This window comes from Columba livia, chromosome 20 (genome assembly GCF_036013475.1).
Source record: "Columba livia isolate bColLiv1 breed racing homer chromosome 20, bColLiv1.pat.W.v2, whole genome shotgun sequence".
Taxonomy (NCBI): Eukaryota; Metazoa; Chordata; class Aves; order Columbiformes; family Columbidae; genus Columba; species Columba livia.
This window is the reverse complement of record NC_088621.1, coordinates 4222753-4241882: the sequence shown is the minus strand read 5'-3', so window position 1 is coordinate 4241882 and position 19130 is coordinate 4222753. Positions and strand designations below refer to the sequence as shown.

The 19130-nt window shown below is 49.1% G+C and overlaps 1 protein-coding gene across 3 annotated transcripts in view; it reads right to left on the bottom strand.

Moving 5' to 3' along the window:
- NUFIP2 (nuclear FMR1 interacting protein 2) overlaps positions 1-19130 on the bottom strand; it is a 42324-nt gene that overhangs the window by 9233 nt on the left and 13961 nt on the right. For 2 of the 3 annotated variants that reach the window (XM_065036856.1, XM_021287098.2), the window contains 2 exons: positions 7695-9404; positions 37-69 (listed from right to left, as the gene is read on the bottom strand). In XM_065036856.1, the coding sequence (XP_064892928.1) occupies positions 37-69; positions 7695-9198 (1537 nt within the window). In that variant the 5' untranslated portion in view covers positions 9199-9404. Of the gene's footprint in view, positions 1-36; positions 70-7694; positions 9405-12275; positions 13288-19130 lie in introns of those variants that run through there. The other variant, XM_065036854.1, reaches the window with a different exon arrangement.

The window sequence follows — 19130 nt, the reverse complement described above, 5'->3', positions numbered from 1 at the left end:
GCAATGTGGTTTATTTATTCTTTCCAATATCCTTACCTTGCTTCTGCAAATTCCAAACCGATTCCATTTCTGTGGAGGCAAAACAAGAAGACCACTGTTATTACGCAGATTTACGCTGCCATTAGAGGTAATTCCAAACGTATTTTAATTTTCTGAGCGCAGCATGACACCGCTGCAGTTGTGCTGATGCTTTCAGACAAACCCAGGCCCATATAAACCCCATCTACCCCTGGCCCAGCCCACAGGATTGCAGATTTGACATGAACGATCCAGCAATAAAAGGCAGAGAAACGTCTGTAACACGATCTGAAGGGTCAGATGGCCAAACCCAGCATCAGAAACATCACCGCCGTCCTCCGCTCCTACAAATCACAACCTCAACTGCAGCCTTCGCTATTCCAACGCCGCTTCCCACGTTACAGCCTCGACAAGTAGCCTGGAGATGTGATTTTTAGGAGTCGGTGCTTAGCGTGTGTGAAATCGGACCCGCTGGACAAAGCGAGTTTCTCACGGTTCATGGCTCTGCCAAAGCGTTGCCAACACAGCGCCCGAAAATGAACCGCGATGCTCGAGACGCCGGCTGCAGCCCCTTCCCCACTTGGCCTCTGCAACACACTCAGGGGCTGGAGACAAAGCAACCCCCCCCAATTCTCGCTGAAACAGCAGATGCTTCTGTTTACCTAAGAAATAACAGCAAAGTGAAATGCCCTTCTCGCTCACGTGAACAAACAGAAGGCTCTTCCCTTTAAAATGTCCCCAAAATAATGTCGCATCTTTAGAGACTGATTCAAAATAACTACATTTAGCTGCTATCAAGTTGGAATTTTGCGAGCTGGAATATTTATAAGACACCAAGTGTATGCTGCGTCCAAATTTAACAGAAAAAAGTATAGAAGAGGAGCGTTTGGTAGGAACACAACCTGCAAGAACAATCCTTCCCTCCTGCCAGAAAGGAGGGCGACAAGACCTCAATAGGGGCTAAGAACAGAGAACGGCAATGGATTATTAAGCTGAACAGTATGTGCAGTAAAGCACAAAACAAGGCAATAAGTAAACTAACCCTCATGGGAAAGGAAGAAGAAAAAACCCTACAAAACCCATGGCCTCAGCAGGACGTGTGCCAAGTGTCACCTCCATCAATCGCTTGGATGTTCGCGTCCCTTCCCCAAGCCTTCATCTGGCCTTTGTCTGCTACAACCTCAAGCTCCCCGGGGCAGGAAATTGCACACAGATAAATACAGCCAGCCCTCTCGGCACAATTAAGTCTTTTGTAGAAAGGCCCTGACAGAATTTTACGAGGTCTGTTTATTTCTGTACCACGATAATAACAGCAATACTTTGCACTTTCATCGAGGAACCCCAAGTGCTTTGGGAATAGTAACCAGCCTCTGGGATATAAGCGACCTGGCAAGGGAATAACTCCCTCATCCCACAGATGCAGATTCCCTAGTAGTAAAATGAACCAGCTACTAAAATTACCTCCCGCAGAGCTAGTTTTCCATTCAGTGAAGGCAGATGCATCATTTCCTATCTGCTAAAGAACATCACTTACTTTAACAGCCGTTCCCAAAGGCAGGGCATAGAAAAATACTCGCAAGATGTTGGTTCCTCCACATTAGAGCATCAATACAAGCAGAGGTTGAAGCTTTGCCCACTACTGTATGTCCATGCAAAAGACCACGCTTGGTTTTGTGCTGCCACATCCTCCCGACTTCACTGGACACAAGAACTCAAACTGCTCATATTAAGATGTGTCTGACAATAGGACAGCGAGATACTATCAAAAAAATAACAAAAAACTTTAAGTTGCCAAAATTCTGTAACAAAGAAAAACCACCCCCGCACACACCTTTTCAGAGTTTAAACAATCTTGCTTCTCCTTCAGAAAAAGAGGTAGGAGAGAGGGTGGTTGGTGTAAAGCGTCCTGTAAATCCCAAACACCCGGACGCATTGGCTGGCAGACGCTTGGCCTGAAAATCCTACAAAACCAAACGGCATCAGCCAACCGGCTGCAAAACGGTTATTGAAGATAATCTGCTGTCAGAAGAGCAAGTACAAGGTCTCCCCTCTACCTGGCCAGCAGCACGTGGATACGGGACAGCACAGGTTAAGCACATTTAGCAACTGAAACAACAGAGCGGCAGGGGTGGAAATCTTCGGCTAACTGCAACACAGAACTGGCTTCAATCTTAAGACACGATTCTATGATTTGTTTTACTTGGTAATACCTTAGAGTGAGTTTTCCTCCCGCTTCTGGATTGGTTACAGGCTGTGGTCACCTGCGATGGTCCTGAGAGGCTGTGACAAGTAGCAGCAGCTGGACAGACCCCAGTGACTGACCCGGCAGCTCAGCAGAACCACCGTGGCACAAGCCCCAGCTCCAACCCAAGGCAGCAAGCACATGGACGCAGGGCGGGGGAAGGGGCAGCCCGCACAAGCTGGTCATGTTAGAGCCCCCCCAAACCTTCTTCCTTGGGTTCAAGGAGCTCTTTTCTTGAGCCCACTTTCCCTGGATGAAGCTTCCAGGGCAAGCTGGATAAGGACTCTCAGCATCGCTCATCCCAGCGTGGGCAATGGGGTGTCCCCACCACCACTCTGAGCCCACCTCTCATACGCTGACCCAAACCTCGATACTGCCGCTTCCCAAAGCAGAAGGTCAAGACCTGACCAACAGACAGGGGTCACTGTTCCCAAAACAAGACACGTGGCCGGGAAATGGCCCAATTCCTTCTCGGCAGACTCCAACCCAGCTGGAGAAAACGCCACCAACAAACTCTTGCACAATCCAGCATCAACGCCAGCCCTGCTGCGAGCCAGGGGCAGAACTAGGTCACCTCCCGTGCCCCATCCAACCTCATGTTTTCCAGGATTTGTTACAATTAGCCGGCCTCTCCACACCCCCCCAGTTTGCTGAGGGTTCGACAGCCCCAGCCACAACCACCGAACAAGCTCTAGGGAGAAGGAAACCACTTTTTCTGGGGACTAGCAGCGAAACAAAGGGTCGGTGGCTTTGATGTCAGGAACAGACCAAGGCACGCTCTGGTGAACTGCGGTGAGATTCCTCATAGGTCAATAAACTTTATAGCAGGACTAGTACATAACCTTGGAGGGCAAAGAAGGCTTTCTGTGATAACTTGGTAAGATAGGCACTTTAATGCACATTTTCCTTGCTAGAGAGGCGAACAGAAGTGGCTGCATAATGCCATGGTATTAGTTCTTTGTGCTTATAAATCTAACATACAAACTGACAATGGTCTCTAAAATGAAGAGCTAGAAGAAAATAACAAAGAGGGACCATCCTCACCTGATTTTTCTGTTTCTATCTGCAGGACATAACAATTAAGTGAGAAGATTGCCCCAGAAACAAAGCAAAGATTAACAATTCAATGCTGTGGAGATTCATCTCTGTATCAAATACACTGAACTCATCCTGACAACTGGAAAAGGCAGAGACTTGAGGGATAATTAAATCAGCTTTTGCCCCACAGCTCAGGCCCCACAAGACCATAAGCAGACAGATCTAACCCCTTCCCACCAAGGGGGATGGGAAACCAAGGCCTTTTTTTCTTTTCCTGATGTAAAGGATGAAAATTGCTGAATTCACAGCTCTGCTATTTCTTCTGACCCAGTTCACCATTCCAGCAAACGCCACTCCCGGCTGGCCCACGCTGCCTTGCTCTATTTTCCATCCTGCTCTTCTGCTTCTTCATGCGAGCAGAGACGCTGGCGCAACCGAGACGCTGAGAAGGAACAAAGCAGCACACGCAGAAACCTGGGGGGTAAGACCCAAGAGGAAAACACTGAATTCTCCTCCTCCCCACCTATGTGGTCTTTCCTACTGCGCAGGTGAACGGGAGACCTCGAGTATCTGCCTTTTAGCCAAAGACAAGCAAAATACTGAGTTGCCCAGCATAAGGTTTGCCCTGCAGAGCCTGGAAGGTGACAACATGATGAAATTCTGCAAAGCGTTGACAATTATCCCAATATGAAATATTTAAACCAGCTGTCTTTAAAAGGAGGATTAAAGCAGTCAGAAGATAGTGATTTTAATAGAAGTGAAGCTGAGATACACCCCGGCCTCCTCTTCTGGACTGAAAAAAAAGTCGGTGAGGACCAGGTTTACCTCGAGAAGATGAAGATTTTGGCAATGCTACACCAAGGCAGGAGCTCAGTTCTAACCTAGATAGGGACAATGAAAGCATCACTCCTTCCTGGTCCTTCCAGTCTCCCATACCAAGCTACTGTCTCTAACCAGATAAACAGCCCACCAGTGCTCAGCTAAATTCGATCTACCTTGTTAAATCAGGTGTGTCACCCATGAGCGTTTCAAGGCAGCAGCACGGGCTGTCAACGAAGGCAGCCGCGCTGAAGGATTGTGTTTTACAGTCAAGCAGATCAGATCAGCATGGGAGTCTCCCTGCGCTTTAAAAACAAGAAAGAAAAGCACGGCACAGGGGCACAGAGGAAAGCGGCACAAAAAGCAGCCAGGAGAGGGGCAGGAGGGTGCATCACCAGCCTTGCCAGCGTGCTCCCAGTGCCCCAGCTCCTGGGGAAAAAACACACAGAAATGAGCACGGCTTTCCCCATCGGGACCTCGCTCTGCTCTGCAGCCACCCGGCTGCACAGCCCTGTCCCCGCACACCCCGGCACAGCCCTGACCCGCACACAGGCTTTAAAGGAGGTCACTGTGCCAAAACAGCCCACCCTGCGCATTCCCTCCTCCGTCCATCCTCCCCAGGGAAGCTGTGAAGCAATTACGATCCATAATGCCCCTTGCAGTCACTGGGCAAACCGTGCCCAGAAAAGCCTGGTTTGCTGGAACAAAAGTACTGAGCAAGCTGGAGGGTTTCCCATGGTCTGTTTACAGTCCAAGATGAGGATCCACACAACCTGATCACTGCTACAGATACCAGCAGCGCAAACGAGGGCACAAGCTTGCGACAGACAGGTCAAAGCACGGCAACCGCTCGTGCTGGAGCCCGTTCCTCGCTGCAACGGCCACAGCTCCGACCCTGCACCACGGGCAGCTTGCACCGCTGGGACCCACCAGAGCTCCACGCTCCCCCCATCCTGGCCCTGCAATCGTTTGTGTTCATAACCCCAGCGGCAGGGCAGATGTGAAGATCAAACTACTGAGATTTTGCTCAAAAGCAAACAGATCAATGCAAAGAGGGAGAAGTTCACCCTCCTCTTGAAATCAAAACCAAACAACGTGAGGATCCAGATGCCCAGGACACCATCACACTGGCCCAGGGAAACCCTGACACTCTCCTCAACAGGGAGGAGTAGAAGGCAGCTTGTGAAAAATAAAGCGAGTGAAATAATTCCTTTCCTATTGCAGAGGAACTGGCTGGTTAGGAGCAGGACCTCAGGAAAACAGCCCAAGAGTGGTGTGGGAATTAACCGCTGCTCTGCTGTCCTGCGAACACACCCCAGCAGCCCTGTGCTCCAAACGCTTTGCAGGACACGGTGCCACGGGAGCTCACCCACAGGATGGCGGCTGTGAGGAGGGGACTTTCCCACCTGCATGGGCAGAGCTTTTCAAATCTAAACACGGGGTTTTCAGATAGAAGCAGTGCCGGAAACTGCAAAAAATGCTGTTCCTCCCAGTACCCCTTAAGCCAACTCAACCCAAAGGACTTGAACGCACACAGAAATGCAACACATATCATCACAGAGGACTTACCAGGCTAGCCTAATCTCCTGCTTTGTAAACCAGCAATAGAACCTAAGCAGGAGAAAGGCAGGCTCAAGCTGTTTGGAGCAGCCCTATCATCTGACATCACTGATTAGCAACATTTATCATCTTTCACCCTTAAGTAACAGCTTGAAGTTGGTATAAACACAGCTTGAAAAACTAAATGGGCACAGAGCAGTGGTGGGGCAGGAACCTTTTCCCCAGGGCGTCACAAGGGTGCTTGCTCAAGAGCATTCACATGCAGAACCGTGAAAAGAGCAGAAAACATTTTTAAAAGAGCACTTTAGGTGTCCATTCTTGCCATCAAATGTGATTAACTCCTGTGTTCAGGAGAACTAAACTCAGTCAGACTTTGAAGTTAACACCTCGTTAAGAGGACATGGGAAGGGAGTGTTCTTTATTTTCCTGTTGTTACCATTGTTTTACTGGGGTCTTTCACACAGCCAGTGCGAACTGATGAGTCCTGCAGCGGCTGCGTGGCTGCTTTGCTACAAGGAAGCTCAGCCTGACAAAAACAAAGGGAGACAGATTTAAGCGTTAGAAAAATTTGCAAACTGTTAAGAATACTGCCCAGGACTTCGACACCATGCTCTAGTTCCTGCTACACCCATTTTCTGATGAGAAACTGGGATTTAGGCTGCAGGCAGATACAAGAAATGAGAACGGAAAGCTTGCTTTAATACTGGAATAGACTGAGCAGAGAGTAGAGGATGAAGACCCAGATAAAATCAACTGAGGAACACTCTTCTCGAGAATCCTAGAGCTTAAAACGTTAACGTCTTGAGAGTGTGATAACCTGGAAAATATTTGGAGTTATTATTTTTAAACGACCGAGCTTACTATTACTAAAGAAAAGCATCTAAGATTCTGCGTGCTACACAAAGACTTTGTGAACAGGTAACTTAAGAACTTGGCAGTGGGTCAAAACACACCAAATTTGCCAATGGCACCAAAATCCCAACCCCTCTGCTGACGGGAGCAAGATGTTATCCACACATGTATGTGGAAGAGCAAACAGAAAATGGATGATCACCTTCTTCCCTTCAGGGAGAGAGAAGGGGGCGAATGAAAAAGGAACTGTCCCTGTGTTTATCAGGGACAGGGAAGAAACACGGTGACAAAAGGGAACACGCAGCTGGGCTCCCGCTCACACCAAGCCAGGACCAGCAGCCAAGACCTGCCACAAGACCTCGCTGCGTCTGGGGCTGAGGCTGAAGCAGAAAGCAAGACATCCCACAGGCTTCCCTTTCCTTGTTCCCAGTTTAAAGCATCTGTATCATGTTTGAGTCTCAAAAAAAAAAACCCAAAACAAAACAGGATAAAAGGAGCTGGGTTACAAAGGGCTCCATGAAAGCAATAAAATCATCTGAAAGATGTGGCCTACAAAGACAACGAGAGAATTCAATCTGCAGCTTGCAGCAGAATTGATAAGCAAAGATTTACCTTGCTGTTGGCAGCGGAAAAGTGTGGATGTGGGGTTTGCTTAGAAAAATAAAATAAATCGCAGCATGTAAAGCCACAGGAATAATTTTTTTCTTCCTTCCAAGCTGTGATTTCATGGCCCGATCTGCCCAGGGGAGAAACTGCAACACTTTGGAGGTAGAGGTGTGAGTATGGACTATGATGCCTTTTCAGTGACAGAATTTCAGCTGGGAAAGCTGGAACACAGCAGGTGAATCTACACACTTAACTCCTTCTGTGCTGAGCGGCTCAGGAGGACCTGCTCATTCCATAGGAATTAAAATGTAAAAGACACCAGCTAAGTATCATCGCATTGACATCACTCAGCTTGTCCACAGGAATGGGGAAACAAATACCTCCTAACATTAATTAAACAACCATTTGAATACCGTTATTGCCATTAGAGATACATAAGCCAAAAGCTCATTTTTAAACCAACCAGAGTTGCTGTAAGGAACACATCACGTTAGAATATTGCGCTTAAAAAAATAAAATAGAAAAGAGAGCACCCTTAGGCAGCAAGTTAAGCCATTACCTTTAGTGTGATATAGAATAGCAGCCCTCAGGTCAAAAGAACCCCAGCTATCTTTCCTTTCTAGGCCTCTCTGGTACCTCTGTTCTTTGGCGGAGGCTAGCAAATTGTTCGTAGGAGAGGCCAGAGGATTCTCCATTTCATAGTCTTTTGAAAGAAACACTAAAGCACCTTGGCTACTGGTGTCTGCCTTTTGTAGGTCACCTGTGTGATGCGACTCCAAAGCTAAGACACCACCCTCAACAGCAGTCCCAGGCTTAAGAATAGCACTAAGAATTTGAGGGCTAGTCCGTTTATCCAGCTCGTAAGCCTTGGGAAACACAGGTTGTTCAGTTCCTGAGGGAATGATTTCAGCACACTGTGAAACCAAAGTGCCAGGATATTCCCCTTGAAATGTCACTTCCATTAACTGATTATCCGCAGATTTCCCCACAACAGTTTCGGGGCCGGCGCTGGGCTCATTTATGAAAGACAAGCCCCACTGATTCTGGAAGATATCTCCCAGATTCTGCTGATTCGTCTGTGATGGGAAATCGACTTGCGCTGCACCCAGAAGCACAGTTTGCATATTTGAAGGGTAGATAAAAAGGCTAGGTTTCTTTTGTTCGAGAGCTGTTGAAGTTGTACTCGTGTCCTGGGGTCCCGACTCGGAGGAGGTTGATGGTAGGGCACTAGCAGCAGATGCGAGCAGTGGCTGGGTCCCTGGGGAATAGACGTTTCCATCGGTCCCTGCGAGAATTGGCCCGTTGGAGAAGCTGGCAGAAGTAACAGATTTCATAGCAGACATGGGGACTTGGGACAGTCGACTCGATGTTTGGGCCTGAGTTTCCCCGGCAGACGATGAAGATGACGAAGACGACGTGGATGGGGTTTGCGCTGCTTTGTTGAGGTTTTCTTTAACTTTACTTGCATAACTTATTTTGGGAACAATTTTAGCACTGCTATTGTCCACTGGAAAAACTGGGGGCGGTTTAAATAAGGTCCATGAGTCCTCTTTAGACGTGGCCGACGATGCGTGCTTTCCTTTGGGCCGGTCATCAAACTTCTTGCTGCTAATCCCGGGTTTGGCATCAGAGTTCTTTCGCTGCACATCCCCAAGCCCAGGCTTTCCCCGGCCTGCTCCACCAGCCCCAGCCTCATATTTCCAAACAGGTTTAGTATTCTCAATTCGGTTCCCCTTTTGTTCACTATAATCAGGCTTGAAACTCTCAAGTTCCTGTTTTAAGGTCGGGGCACTGACCTCCTGTTGCATTATTTTGTCCTGTACTAGATTCAAGTTCTCACAACCCTTGGCACTGTTGCGCCTGCCTTTCCGCTTTTTAGGCGTAGTATATCCACTCTCAGAGCCGCTACCATCGTTATCAGCCCCCTTGCCTATGTAGCCATTCGTGATATAGCCAGAATTATTGGTTACCACGCCGTTTGGAATAGACACTCCCTCTGGCTTGTCTGAGGACTGGCTTTCTCTGTGTTTGTTTTCGTAGGACTTCTCATTCTTTTTGTCCATGCTATTTTTCTGAATGAAGTTCTTGGTTTTGATTCCAGCTTTACCCAAAGCATTGGCCTTCACAGTCTGCTTTGGGGTCGCCGTAGTGTCTACGAGCTGCTGGCTGCCATTGGGTACCCTGGGTCCTGGGGTGGCCGTTTCATCAGAGCACAGGCCCTTCAATGACACTTCTCTTTCTCCTGCGTTACCATTTAGCTCTCCGTAGCCTAGAAGAAAGCCAAAAACAACAAAAGGCAAGAATTACAATGTGAAACGTTCAACTTCTGATTGCAGAAAGCTGCAATCAGCCCCAAACATATTCAGTTTCCTCAAACAGACATCTTAAAATAGGAAAATATCTCATCTCTGATGTACAAGAGCAAATGCTTATTTGCTGGAAACCGTGGCAAGAAGGTTTAAGCAGAAAGTAGCAGCAGCTACTGGCTCTCACATACAACAGGGTGATGTACAAATAACAAAACAGAGCAAAAGAATATACAGATACTATGCAAAGAAGATATCCTGTATGAAAGATCACGGTCAAGCTATTTCATCAGCTACTATTTCCAAGTCATACAGAGGAAGGAAAATTAATTCCCAGGATGCTTCAAGGCAGAGGGATCTGCTGTCTTTGCTGCGAGGTTTGTTGAGGTTCAGAATCCACGCTGTGAACAAGGGCCTACTGCTATCATCTCCATCAGCTCACGAGCCTGCGACACCAGCAGCCTCCTGCTCGCGCCCCTCACAAGCGCCTCTAATAAAGAGGAAAGAAAAAGGCAGTTTTCCAAAAGGACACGTGCAAGTCCAGTTGGAAGTTGCACCTCCTCGCTTCATTTCAAAATAGCAACCAACACCTCCCCACGTGTGCTCTTCAGCTGCGGAAAGGTGCTGAACCTGGGAAGAAGCGGATCCCTGCAAGCACCGTGCAGCACCGCTGGCCTCCTGCCCACCCAGAAACTCTGGTGTTCCAGAGCCCTGCCAGACACGAGCCGTACAGCACCTGCTGAGGGCTCCCGCTTATCAGATCCCAACATTATGCTGTATTCTCAGCTGTCCTTTTCGCTTTTTAAGTCCATTTCTAGGCCTTATGGTTCTGAAGCGGATCTCGAGAGTGCAATTCAAGCGCAACCCCAGTGGAGCTGGAAGCCCGGGACAGTCCAAACCGAACCAACTTACCATCCTCAACCTTTTGTTTTTTAAATCTCTGATCAGAGACCTATTGCTTTCGAGGACCCCAGCTACAACACCCCAAGAGAAGCTTTGAAGCCCCATTGAGCGCACTGTACCCAGCCCAAGCAGTGGCTGGAGCACGGGGACTCCCTCCTCCTGGAAAAGTCCTTGTTCCTCTGAGTCATCCCACCTCCTGCAGCCACTGACCCAACTAAAGCTCCACGTGCAGCCAGGGCGGCACAAAGTCAGCACAGAGCCCACGGAGTCCCCCCAAAAAGGAGAGTGGGCAAAACTCCAGCTTGGAAAAGGAATGTTTTTGTTGTTGCCGATGTTATTGAAATTAACTGCTATGCTAAAAATCACTGTTATCCTCACATCCTGGAGAGTCAGATGTCTGGCAGATGTAACTGCTCAAGTTCTCTGGAAGTCGGGAACACAAGAATCCTTGTAGGAATCTTTACAGAAATTCCGCAACTGAGTTTGCCGAGAGGGATCAAAAAGGATTTTACTGCACACAAGTATCTGTAACCACCACGACTGCCGCTGTAACTTTCAACTACGCTGTTAAGAATATCCACCATAAATACTTCATCCCAGAGAAAACCGATAGGACGGGATTCTCAGCTGAGTCAAGGGCAAAAAAATTAAGTATTTTAGAAGAGCATGCAGAGGAAACCTTCTCAAGAGCAACGTTATAGCTGACCTTGTATGACTCAAGACTTCTGACACCACTTGTTAATGAAACAAAACAGTAAGAGTGGTCATAAGACCACTGCAGATGAGGAGCATGAGAATAAGATGAAGAACAAAATCCATTTCAGTAAGTCAGTGTGTCAGCAGTTTCTAGTTCCAATTTTCAAGTATTCACAACTCAGCTGCCTGAGTTTTCTCCAAACCAACACTTGGCACAGCTGGCTCTGGGCTGGACACACAAGAGCCACGACCAAAATTTTGTGGGGGGTGGGAGGGGAGTCAAAAGGAACAGGTGAAAAGTATTCGGCAACCTCACAAATCGTTTCATAGCTGGAGAGGGAGGGGTGTCAGAGTAAGCGCATATTAAAAACCCGGCACCCTGCAAACAGTGAAATGACTAGTCAACTTATTTTTGCCCAGTAACTTATTTTAGCGTCTGTCCGATGAGGTCCCTCCCCCCCCGCTCCAGCGGCTGCGCTGGGGGCACCGTGCCCGGCCTGGGCGCCCCCGGCCCCACCGCCCTTCCCACCTCCCGCCCGCTTATGTAAGGGAAAAAATTCAAGGAAAGAAAATATATACACATCATTCTGTCTGTTCTAGTAATCGCGCACTTGCTGCGAACCCACGCAAGCCCCCAAAAGGGGATTTTGGTCACATACCACAGCAGCCCCCCCAGGAATTGGATGGGGGCTCCGAGCCTGCCCGGGAGCAGCCCCCCCCACACCCCATAGCCGGGGCTGCCCGGTCACCGCCTCTGCGGCGGTACCGCCCGGCACAGCCCCTCTCCGGCCGGCCCGCGGAGCAGCTCCGTCCCCCGCCGGTGCCCGGGGGGCTGCAGCCCAAGGCCCCCGGGCTGGGCCCCGCCAGGCCGCGCCGCCTCCCCGCCGCCGGCGCCGGGCCCCTCTGTCTTATCTGACTCATTGATTTTTACGCTCATCAATTTTTAACCAGCGCCTCGCCCCCTCACCACCCCCCGGCTCGGCGCGGCGCGGCCCGGGCGGGGGGCAGCGGCCCCGGGGCGGCGCGGCCCGGCCCCACGTGCCCGGCGGGCGGCGGCGGCACCGGCCGGGCCCCGCGGCTCCCGCAGCCGCGCCGGCCCCAACATGGCGGACAGGAAGCGGCCCCAGCGCGGCGGAGAAGCTTCCAGCCGGGCCGGGGGAGGAGGCGGAGGAGGAGGGCCCCGCCGCCGCCCCGCGAAGGTCACAGGCCCCGGCCCGCCACCCGCCCGCCCCGACCTGCTCTCCGCTTCGGCGTCTCCTGGTGCTGCGGGCCGCCGTGCTTGTGCTCGTGTCGGAGCGGCGGCTTGGGCTGGGCTCGGCCGTCGGGCGGCGGCAGGTAGGCGCTCTGCGAATGGTGGTGGTGGTGGCCGTAGTAGTAGTAATGGTGGTGATGGTGGTGGTGGGGCTGCTCCTCCATGGGGGGCGGCTGAGCGGGGCCGGGCCGGGCTGGGCGCTCGCTGCTGGGCCGTGCGGCTCCGGCGCTGGGACGCGGCTGGCGCGGGGAAGGCGGCGGACTGGCAGCGCCCGCCCTGCAATCAGCGAGCGGCGCCGCCGCGACCGCCCCCCGCCCCGCCCGGCGGAAAAGGAAGCGCCGGCGGAGAGGAGAGGCGGTGGGGGGAGACCTGGCCCGGCCATCGCGGCGTGTCCCGGGCGGACCCCGCCCGGCCGCCCCCCTCCCTCCCCAGGGGCAGCGGCAGGTGAGGCCGCGCTGCCGGTAGACGGGGCCGCCTTGGGATGTCTGCGTTCCCCCTGCCGCGAACGCGGCCGAGGCGGGAAGAGGGGCAACGCTGAGGCCGCCTCCTTCCCCTGCCCTCGCCGCTGAGTCAGGGCCCGGAGCCTGGCGAGCAGCCCCGCGGCTCCGCTTCCACAGAAGCGGCGCGTTTCGTAACCCGGCGCCGGAGAGGAGCGGAGTGTGGCCCAGCCGGGCTTCGCTGCGCGGGCACCCGGGAGGAGGGCGGCTCGGGGTGCAGCGAAGCCGCGTTTTACCGTAACCGAGAGGATAAACCGCGCCCCGCCGCAAGCCGGCGGCTGCAGCAGGCAGGGGCTGTTGCAATAGTGGCAGGGCCACGTTGGAGGGTATTTGGTCAGGAACGTGAAGCAGGAAAACCGTAATCTGCCGGGTGTACAGCCGCAGTCACGGAGAACCCGGGAGCGGCAGCAGCGCCTCGGAAAGGCGCCGGGTTGAGCTGCGGAGCTCCCGCCGGAGCCCGCGCTCCGCTCCCGGGCTGTCCCCGCTCCGCTCCCGGGCTGGCCCCGCCGGAGCCCCCGCTCCACTCCCGGGCTGTCCCCGCAGCCCGGACCGACCCCGCCACCCTCCCCGACCTCGGCCGAGCACAGTGTATATTCAGTACCAGCTCTGGAGGGGGGGGGGAAAAGGTTCCAACAAATAGTCCTGGGAGAAGCATTGGAGATTTTGACTGATGCTTGGCAAAAAGTCACAGCCAGGTCGTTGAAAAGTCAGACTGGAAGAGGGGAAGACAACTTGAAACTTGACAAACCCTTTCAAACCTCTGGTAATCCCCACTGGAGCATGTTCCAAGGGGTGTCTGGCAGCTACATGATCTGAACTCCTGTCTCTGCTCTGAGCAGGCTCCATCGCGGGAGGAAAAGGCCGGCGAGACTTTTCCCTCAAATTGCCACTTGGGCCAACAGCTCCTGGTTCTCTCCTCAACACCCCAACAGAGTCCAAACAGACCCAGGGATTCTCCACAGACACCCAGGCAGCACCAAGACAAAAGGGGTTTGATTTGAACACAGAGCAGTGAGGAACCGAGGCACGAGTTAATTAGGAGGGTAAGAAAAGGGCAGAGAGAGATGGGGAGACCCAAAGGTAACACATATAAGCTGGAGTCAGAGTCCTGCTCCAAGGAACTCACTGCTCTGGTGTGATTAACTACCTCCAAATACTCAGTGTGCACTGCAGCAAACAGGGAGGAAAAGTGACAAAAGAAAAACATGATCATGCACAAAAAGAATAAACAGGCTGCATAGACACTCTTAAAACCAGTATTTCCTTGCTTCTCAGGCCTTGCAGCTTTAATGCCCATCTGTATTTTTCTTTTTGGATTTTAATAAAGTAAACGAAGTGCGACCAGAAAGCCCTGTCAGACTCTGGCTCTGTTCTGCTGGGCACTGTACAAGAGAGATTTTACAGTTCCCAAGTTTTATTTCAATAAACATTGTTTAAAGTTTATGCCTCAAGCACAGCTTACCACTCCACCCTCCTCTTTAATACATAGGAAGTAAAACTTTTCTTACCAGAAACCCAACTTCTTCAATAATATAGAGAATTCTTTTTTTTGAGATTTGAGGTGCTGGAACCATCATGAGTTCTGCACCAAACTGGCCCCACAGTTTACATTTCTTTCGACACCATGCAAAGCAATTTAAAATGCAGCGAAACTGTCTTAGTGAGCAACTGTGAACTTTGGGCTTTACCTGTGTTCTCAGGAATAACGGTCCTTTGAAATGCTGACTCATTGAGTGACCTCACATTGCTTAGGAGACAGGTCTTAAAATGAGGAGTCAGGCTTTAATCACAGTTGACATTTTATTGGTGGCCTGGAAGAATTTATTTTTAATATAAGGAATTAGCTTGAAGACATAAACTTCAAGAGACTCTGAGGAAAGTAAAGAATTAGGGACAAATCAGCTCTGCAGATATGTATACCAGAAATCTAAATACAGAGGGCAGTGGGTTGCCGCTTCATGAAAGACTATTTTGCTGCGAAGAGGCATGTTGTCAGTATTACATTATCTAAAGCTTGCAAAAATGGTTAAAAAAACCCCCAAAATAAGGGGGGTTCTCTCCTTTAGAGCGCAGAGACGTGTTGTAAAGCTACTACAAGTTCCAGAGTGCAGTGCTGCACGTGGCCTGGTGTCTCCTACCTGCCACGCTGGGACACGTAGTTTCCAGAAGCTCTGTGTCATATTAATCCCATCATTAGCGCAATGCTCCGCTGGTTGCGCTGCGTATTAACATTCAACGGTTGTTTGGGACGCGTTCTCTGGAGCTGCGGAAAAGGGAAACTAGAGACTTCGGTGCCTCCTCATCTGCAGTTCTCCTTCCCCCTGCTCTCTGAGTTTGGCAAGCCAGCAGGGTCTTGAGCAAGGAAAGCGGTAATTTTCCTTGGAATTCCACACCCAGTGCCAAGTATTCCCACATCTAGGGACAAAATTGGGTACAGCCAACGTAACTTCTAGCTCAGTAATTTATTCAAAGCTTTATTTTACAAAGCTTTGAAGTAGATGGCTTTTCAGAGAACCTGCCATTTAAAGCTGCAAAATGAAGACAGCAAAGAATGAATCAACTGCTACAGAAATCATGAGAAAGTTTTCCTGGAGAGTCTGACCCGAGATGAGTTTTGAATTCATGTGAAAATGCAATTAAACTGAGAAGCTATTCAGTGATTTTTCTAAGAACAAATAACGTCCTTTCAAAGCCAGTCCTCTTTTAGGCACTACATTTAACTTCCATTAAGTGTTTTCAGGTAAGTTAAAACTGAAATTATAAAATTAATCCATGAAAAGAAAAATGCTAGCATTGTAACATTTCTTGTGTCTGTGCCCTGCTTTAAGACTCAAAATTGGGAAACACCAAAATTACCATATTTATAGATATTGGGAAGGGCTCTTATACTGAAAGAATGTGTGGCATTTATTTACCTATTTTTTCCACAATGTTTTCACTTCTAGCAAGAGTTCAGACTTGCAAAATGCTCTATATTCCAATATATCCAACCTAACAAAGCATTCAAGCAGTTGTTTAGTTCCAGATACGTTTATAACCACACTACTCAAAACCTTTCTACATTTGGCCCCCGAAAGCTAAACTATTTCAGCACAATGCAGTTATGATTTACCAGTTGATGTTGGAGGAAGACTCGGGTCTCAGAAGCAGTTTAGTCAGGATGGATAATGGGGGTGACAGTGCTCCTTGGAGCCTCTGGTGTGACCAGGGTCCGGCTGTCCTCACGGTACCGCCGTCACAATCCTGCTCAGGTAAGGCGCAGCCTCTCCCTGACTCCATTTCTGTACTCTGCTGTGTACATTATTTATAACTACAAAGCCAGTCTCTATAAAGACTTTCCTCTAGAGACAGCTTGATAGTAGACTTTGGGTTAGAGGTCTTAAAAAGCAGAAAAAAAAAAAAATATATATATATATATATAACCCCTAACTGAATTGTAGGAATGGATACTGTGAACACTCATCTTCCTAACAATTTAAGCATTTTCATCTAATAGCACATGCTGAATTTAGAATTTTTTTTCTTCTAAAAGTTTAACTTCCAAGAGCCATAAGCACACTACATTAGTCCTTCGTTCAGTCTCCAGAAAATTAAGGCAGCCCAGCACCAAAAATAACCATAGGGCATAGTTTTGTGAGGCAGCAAACCTGACATAAGAGCCAGCGGCTCCCCCAGGGGAAGGTGGGCTCTCCCTCTGCCCTCACAGCAGCACCAGTGCTTCTCTGAGCTTGTTTGAGAAATTAAACTAAAAGGCAGCTCTTCAACTGAAAACATGCACATTCTTATTCTGGTTAAGCTTCCTGAACTGTTTGAGGAGCCAGACAATTATTAATGACCTTAAGAACGGGCTGTAACTAGAGCAAGTTGGGAGTTGCCTTCCACAGCCAGGCCAGCTGCAGGGACGACCCCTTCTGGGAACCGGGCAGAGGGACACAGCTGGGGCTGCAGCCACTTAAGCCATCTAATTTTATTTTGCTCATATTTGTGAGTCAATCCCCTCGAGTGCCTGAAGAGGGATGGCGTGACCACCCTTCAAAGTGTTTTGAACAAGCTGTAACAGAATGGTTCTGACCAGCGGGACCTCCTTCTGGTGGCTACATCATTGTTTAATAGGACGAGATCTGAGGAACGTCCCCGTTGTAAACACATTGAAGTGTTCACACAGGCATGAGTAACATCTGCTGCCCATATCTGCATGAAAAATTGTTTACTAGAGTGCAATCATATAAACTGAAAGCAGCTTCTTGGACACATATAAAAAACAGCACGGGATGCAGGCTAGCAGGTCAGCCTCAGCCAAGTGTCTCATCATTACTTGTCTGGGATTTTAGGGAATCCTGGCTCTGGCCTTTCAGGCGGTTCTGGATCTCCTCCTGCTCCCCAGGATCATCACAGGGAACACGGAGAAACCCGCACAAACACCTCCCAAGGTGCTCTTGCAAAAGCCGCCCTGCTGTCAGCGTTAGGACCCGGCGCGCGGGCAGGCCAGCCCGGCTGGCGCGGGGGAGTGTGTCAGTCACCGCGGGCAGGAGACTTTGACCTCTGAAGACAAACGAGAAAAAGCTCAATCCACAAATCCCAAGCACTTTTTATCTCGTTATACAACACAACGGTCACAAGGTTTGCTAGTCACATTTCATTCTCATTGCGTTTGGATACCAAACACGTTATTTTTGAAACAGGGATTTTTTTTTTAATTATTATTTTTCAGATATGCATTGGGTACGTCTGCATCTGGCATGTGAGGACTTCAAATACTTGTGTTTGGACTCACAGTTTCCAACCTATTGAATCTGGAAGGGTTATTATTTGAGTTATTACAAAGATTGCCATTTCATTATGTGACACAGGGCAATAACGGCTGACTACAAGATCAAGGATTGAGAAGAGCCCTTGTCTGAAAGAAAATTAAAAAGACCAGGACCATTCACCCCTGAGGGAGTGAAGGTATTACAGAATGCATAGCCTAGAGATAGCAGTTTGAGAACTTTTGTTCACCTTATCTCAAAACATGGGAACACAAGAACATGAAGGGGAAAAAAAAAAGGTAACTTAAAAGATAAGCAACCACTGTTTAATGCTTTGCATAAAATATATATGGAATTCACTGACACGCAACATTGTTAAGAGCAAGGTATTGTTAATATTCTCAAAGGATGGGCACAATTCAGCTAAGAATAAATATTGAACATCTAAAACAGAGGTTTTAGAAGGATTATCATCAATTGTTCTTCAGGGCACAAGTGAGTTTCTGCTTCTTAGGACTTAGAAGGAGATTTCTGCAAGGTATCCAGTACTTGCAGAGCTCAAATAGAAGTGGGGGCAAATTTACTCATCATAAAACCACCTACACCAAAGAACTCATGAACTGAATATAAACGAGACAGCTGATGGCTCTGGCTGGACAGGGAGGAAAACACAAGGCACCACTGACCTTTAAGGACTGGCAAGGCAGGCAAGGGTCACTGTGCAGCAGATGCCTGTTGGTATCTAGATGCCACAGGAACATTCTTGCATCCTCATCTTAGTGGATCTTTGTGCCAATTTAGAATATTCAGATGTTTTAGTAACCAAAAGTGACAGCCCTGCGGAAGTCAAAGGTAACTCTGACCTCATCTTTAGCCCTGCTTCCTTATCTTGGAATCTGGTCCATGGCGCCACTCTTGTTCTCCCACAGTTTCCTTTATTTCACTGCTTACCTGCTCCTAAGGACTGAATTACAGGACAAAGGATATTCGCAGCAAAGGGTTTGTGGAACAGCTATTCTGGCACAGCTCCCCAGGTGGAGATACAGCTCATATAGGCAAAAGAACTCACTAAAGCATCTCCTTAAAAGGCAAACTACACCGTCAGAATAAATCATCTCTACGTCTTTGCTTTTTGCATGCCATCGCTGCTGCGGGGTTAGGTCTGGGATTTTTACATTCCAACCTGCATAACTATTCTGGCAAGTCTGGTAGTTCCTTGACCAGGAAGACAAGATGCACCAAGAAAATAAACAAAAAAGAAAAAAAAGAGGAGCTTGTTTTGTTTTCTTGCACATATTGAAAGAGAAGAATGAATGAATGAGCTACAGGCACTGGCTCTGTTAACAAGGGGAAAAGGGACTGTGTCCAGAAGCCACCTCTGGGTTGTAAACCAGCAGCTGAATAGCAGTTCACAGCAACCCTTACTAAAGTGTTTATTTACTACATGTATGGAACAAGAATATTATGCCCTAATGAAGCTATAGTGAAAAATAAGTAAAATCCAAAGACATAACATAAACAACTCATCTAGAGTTGATCCAGAATTCTAGATAGAAGATTCCCACTCGACTGGAAAGTAGCCTAAGAATTCAT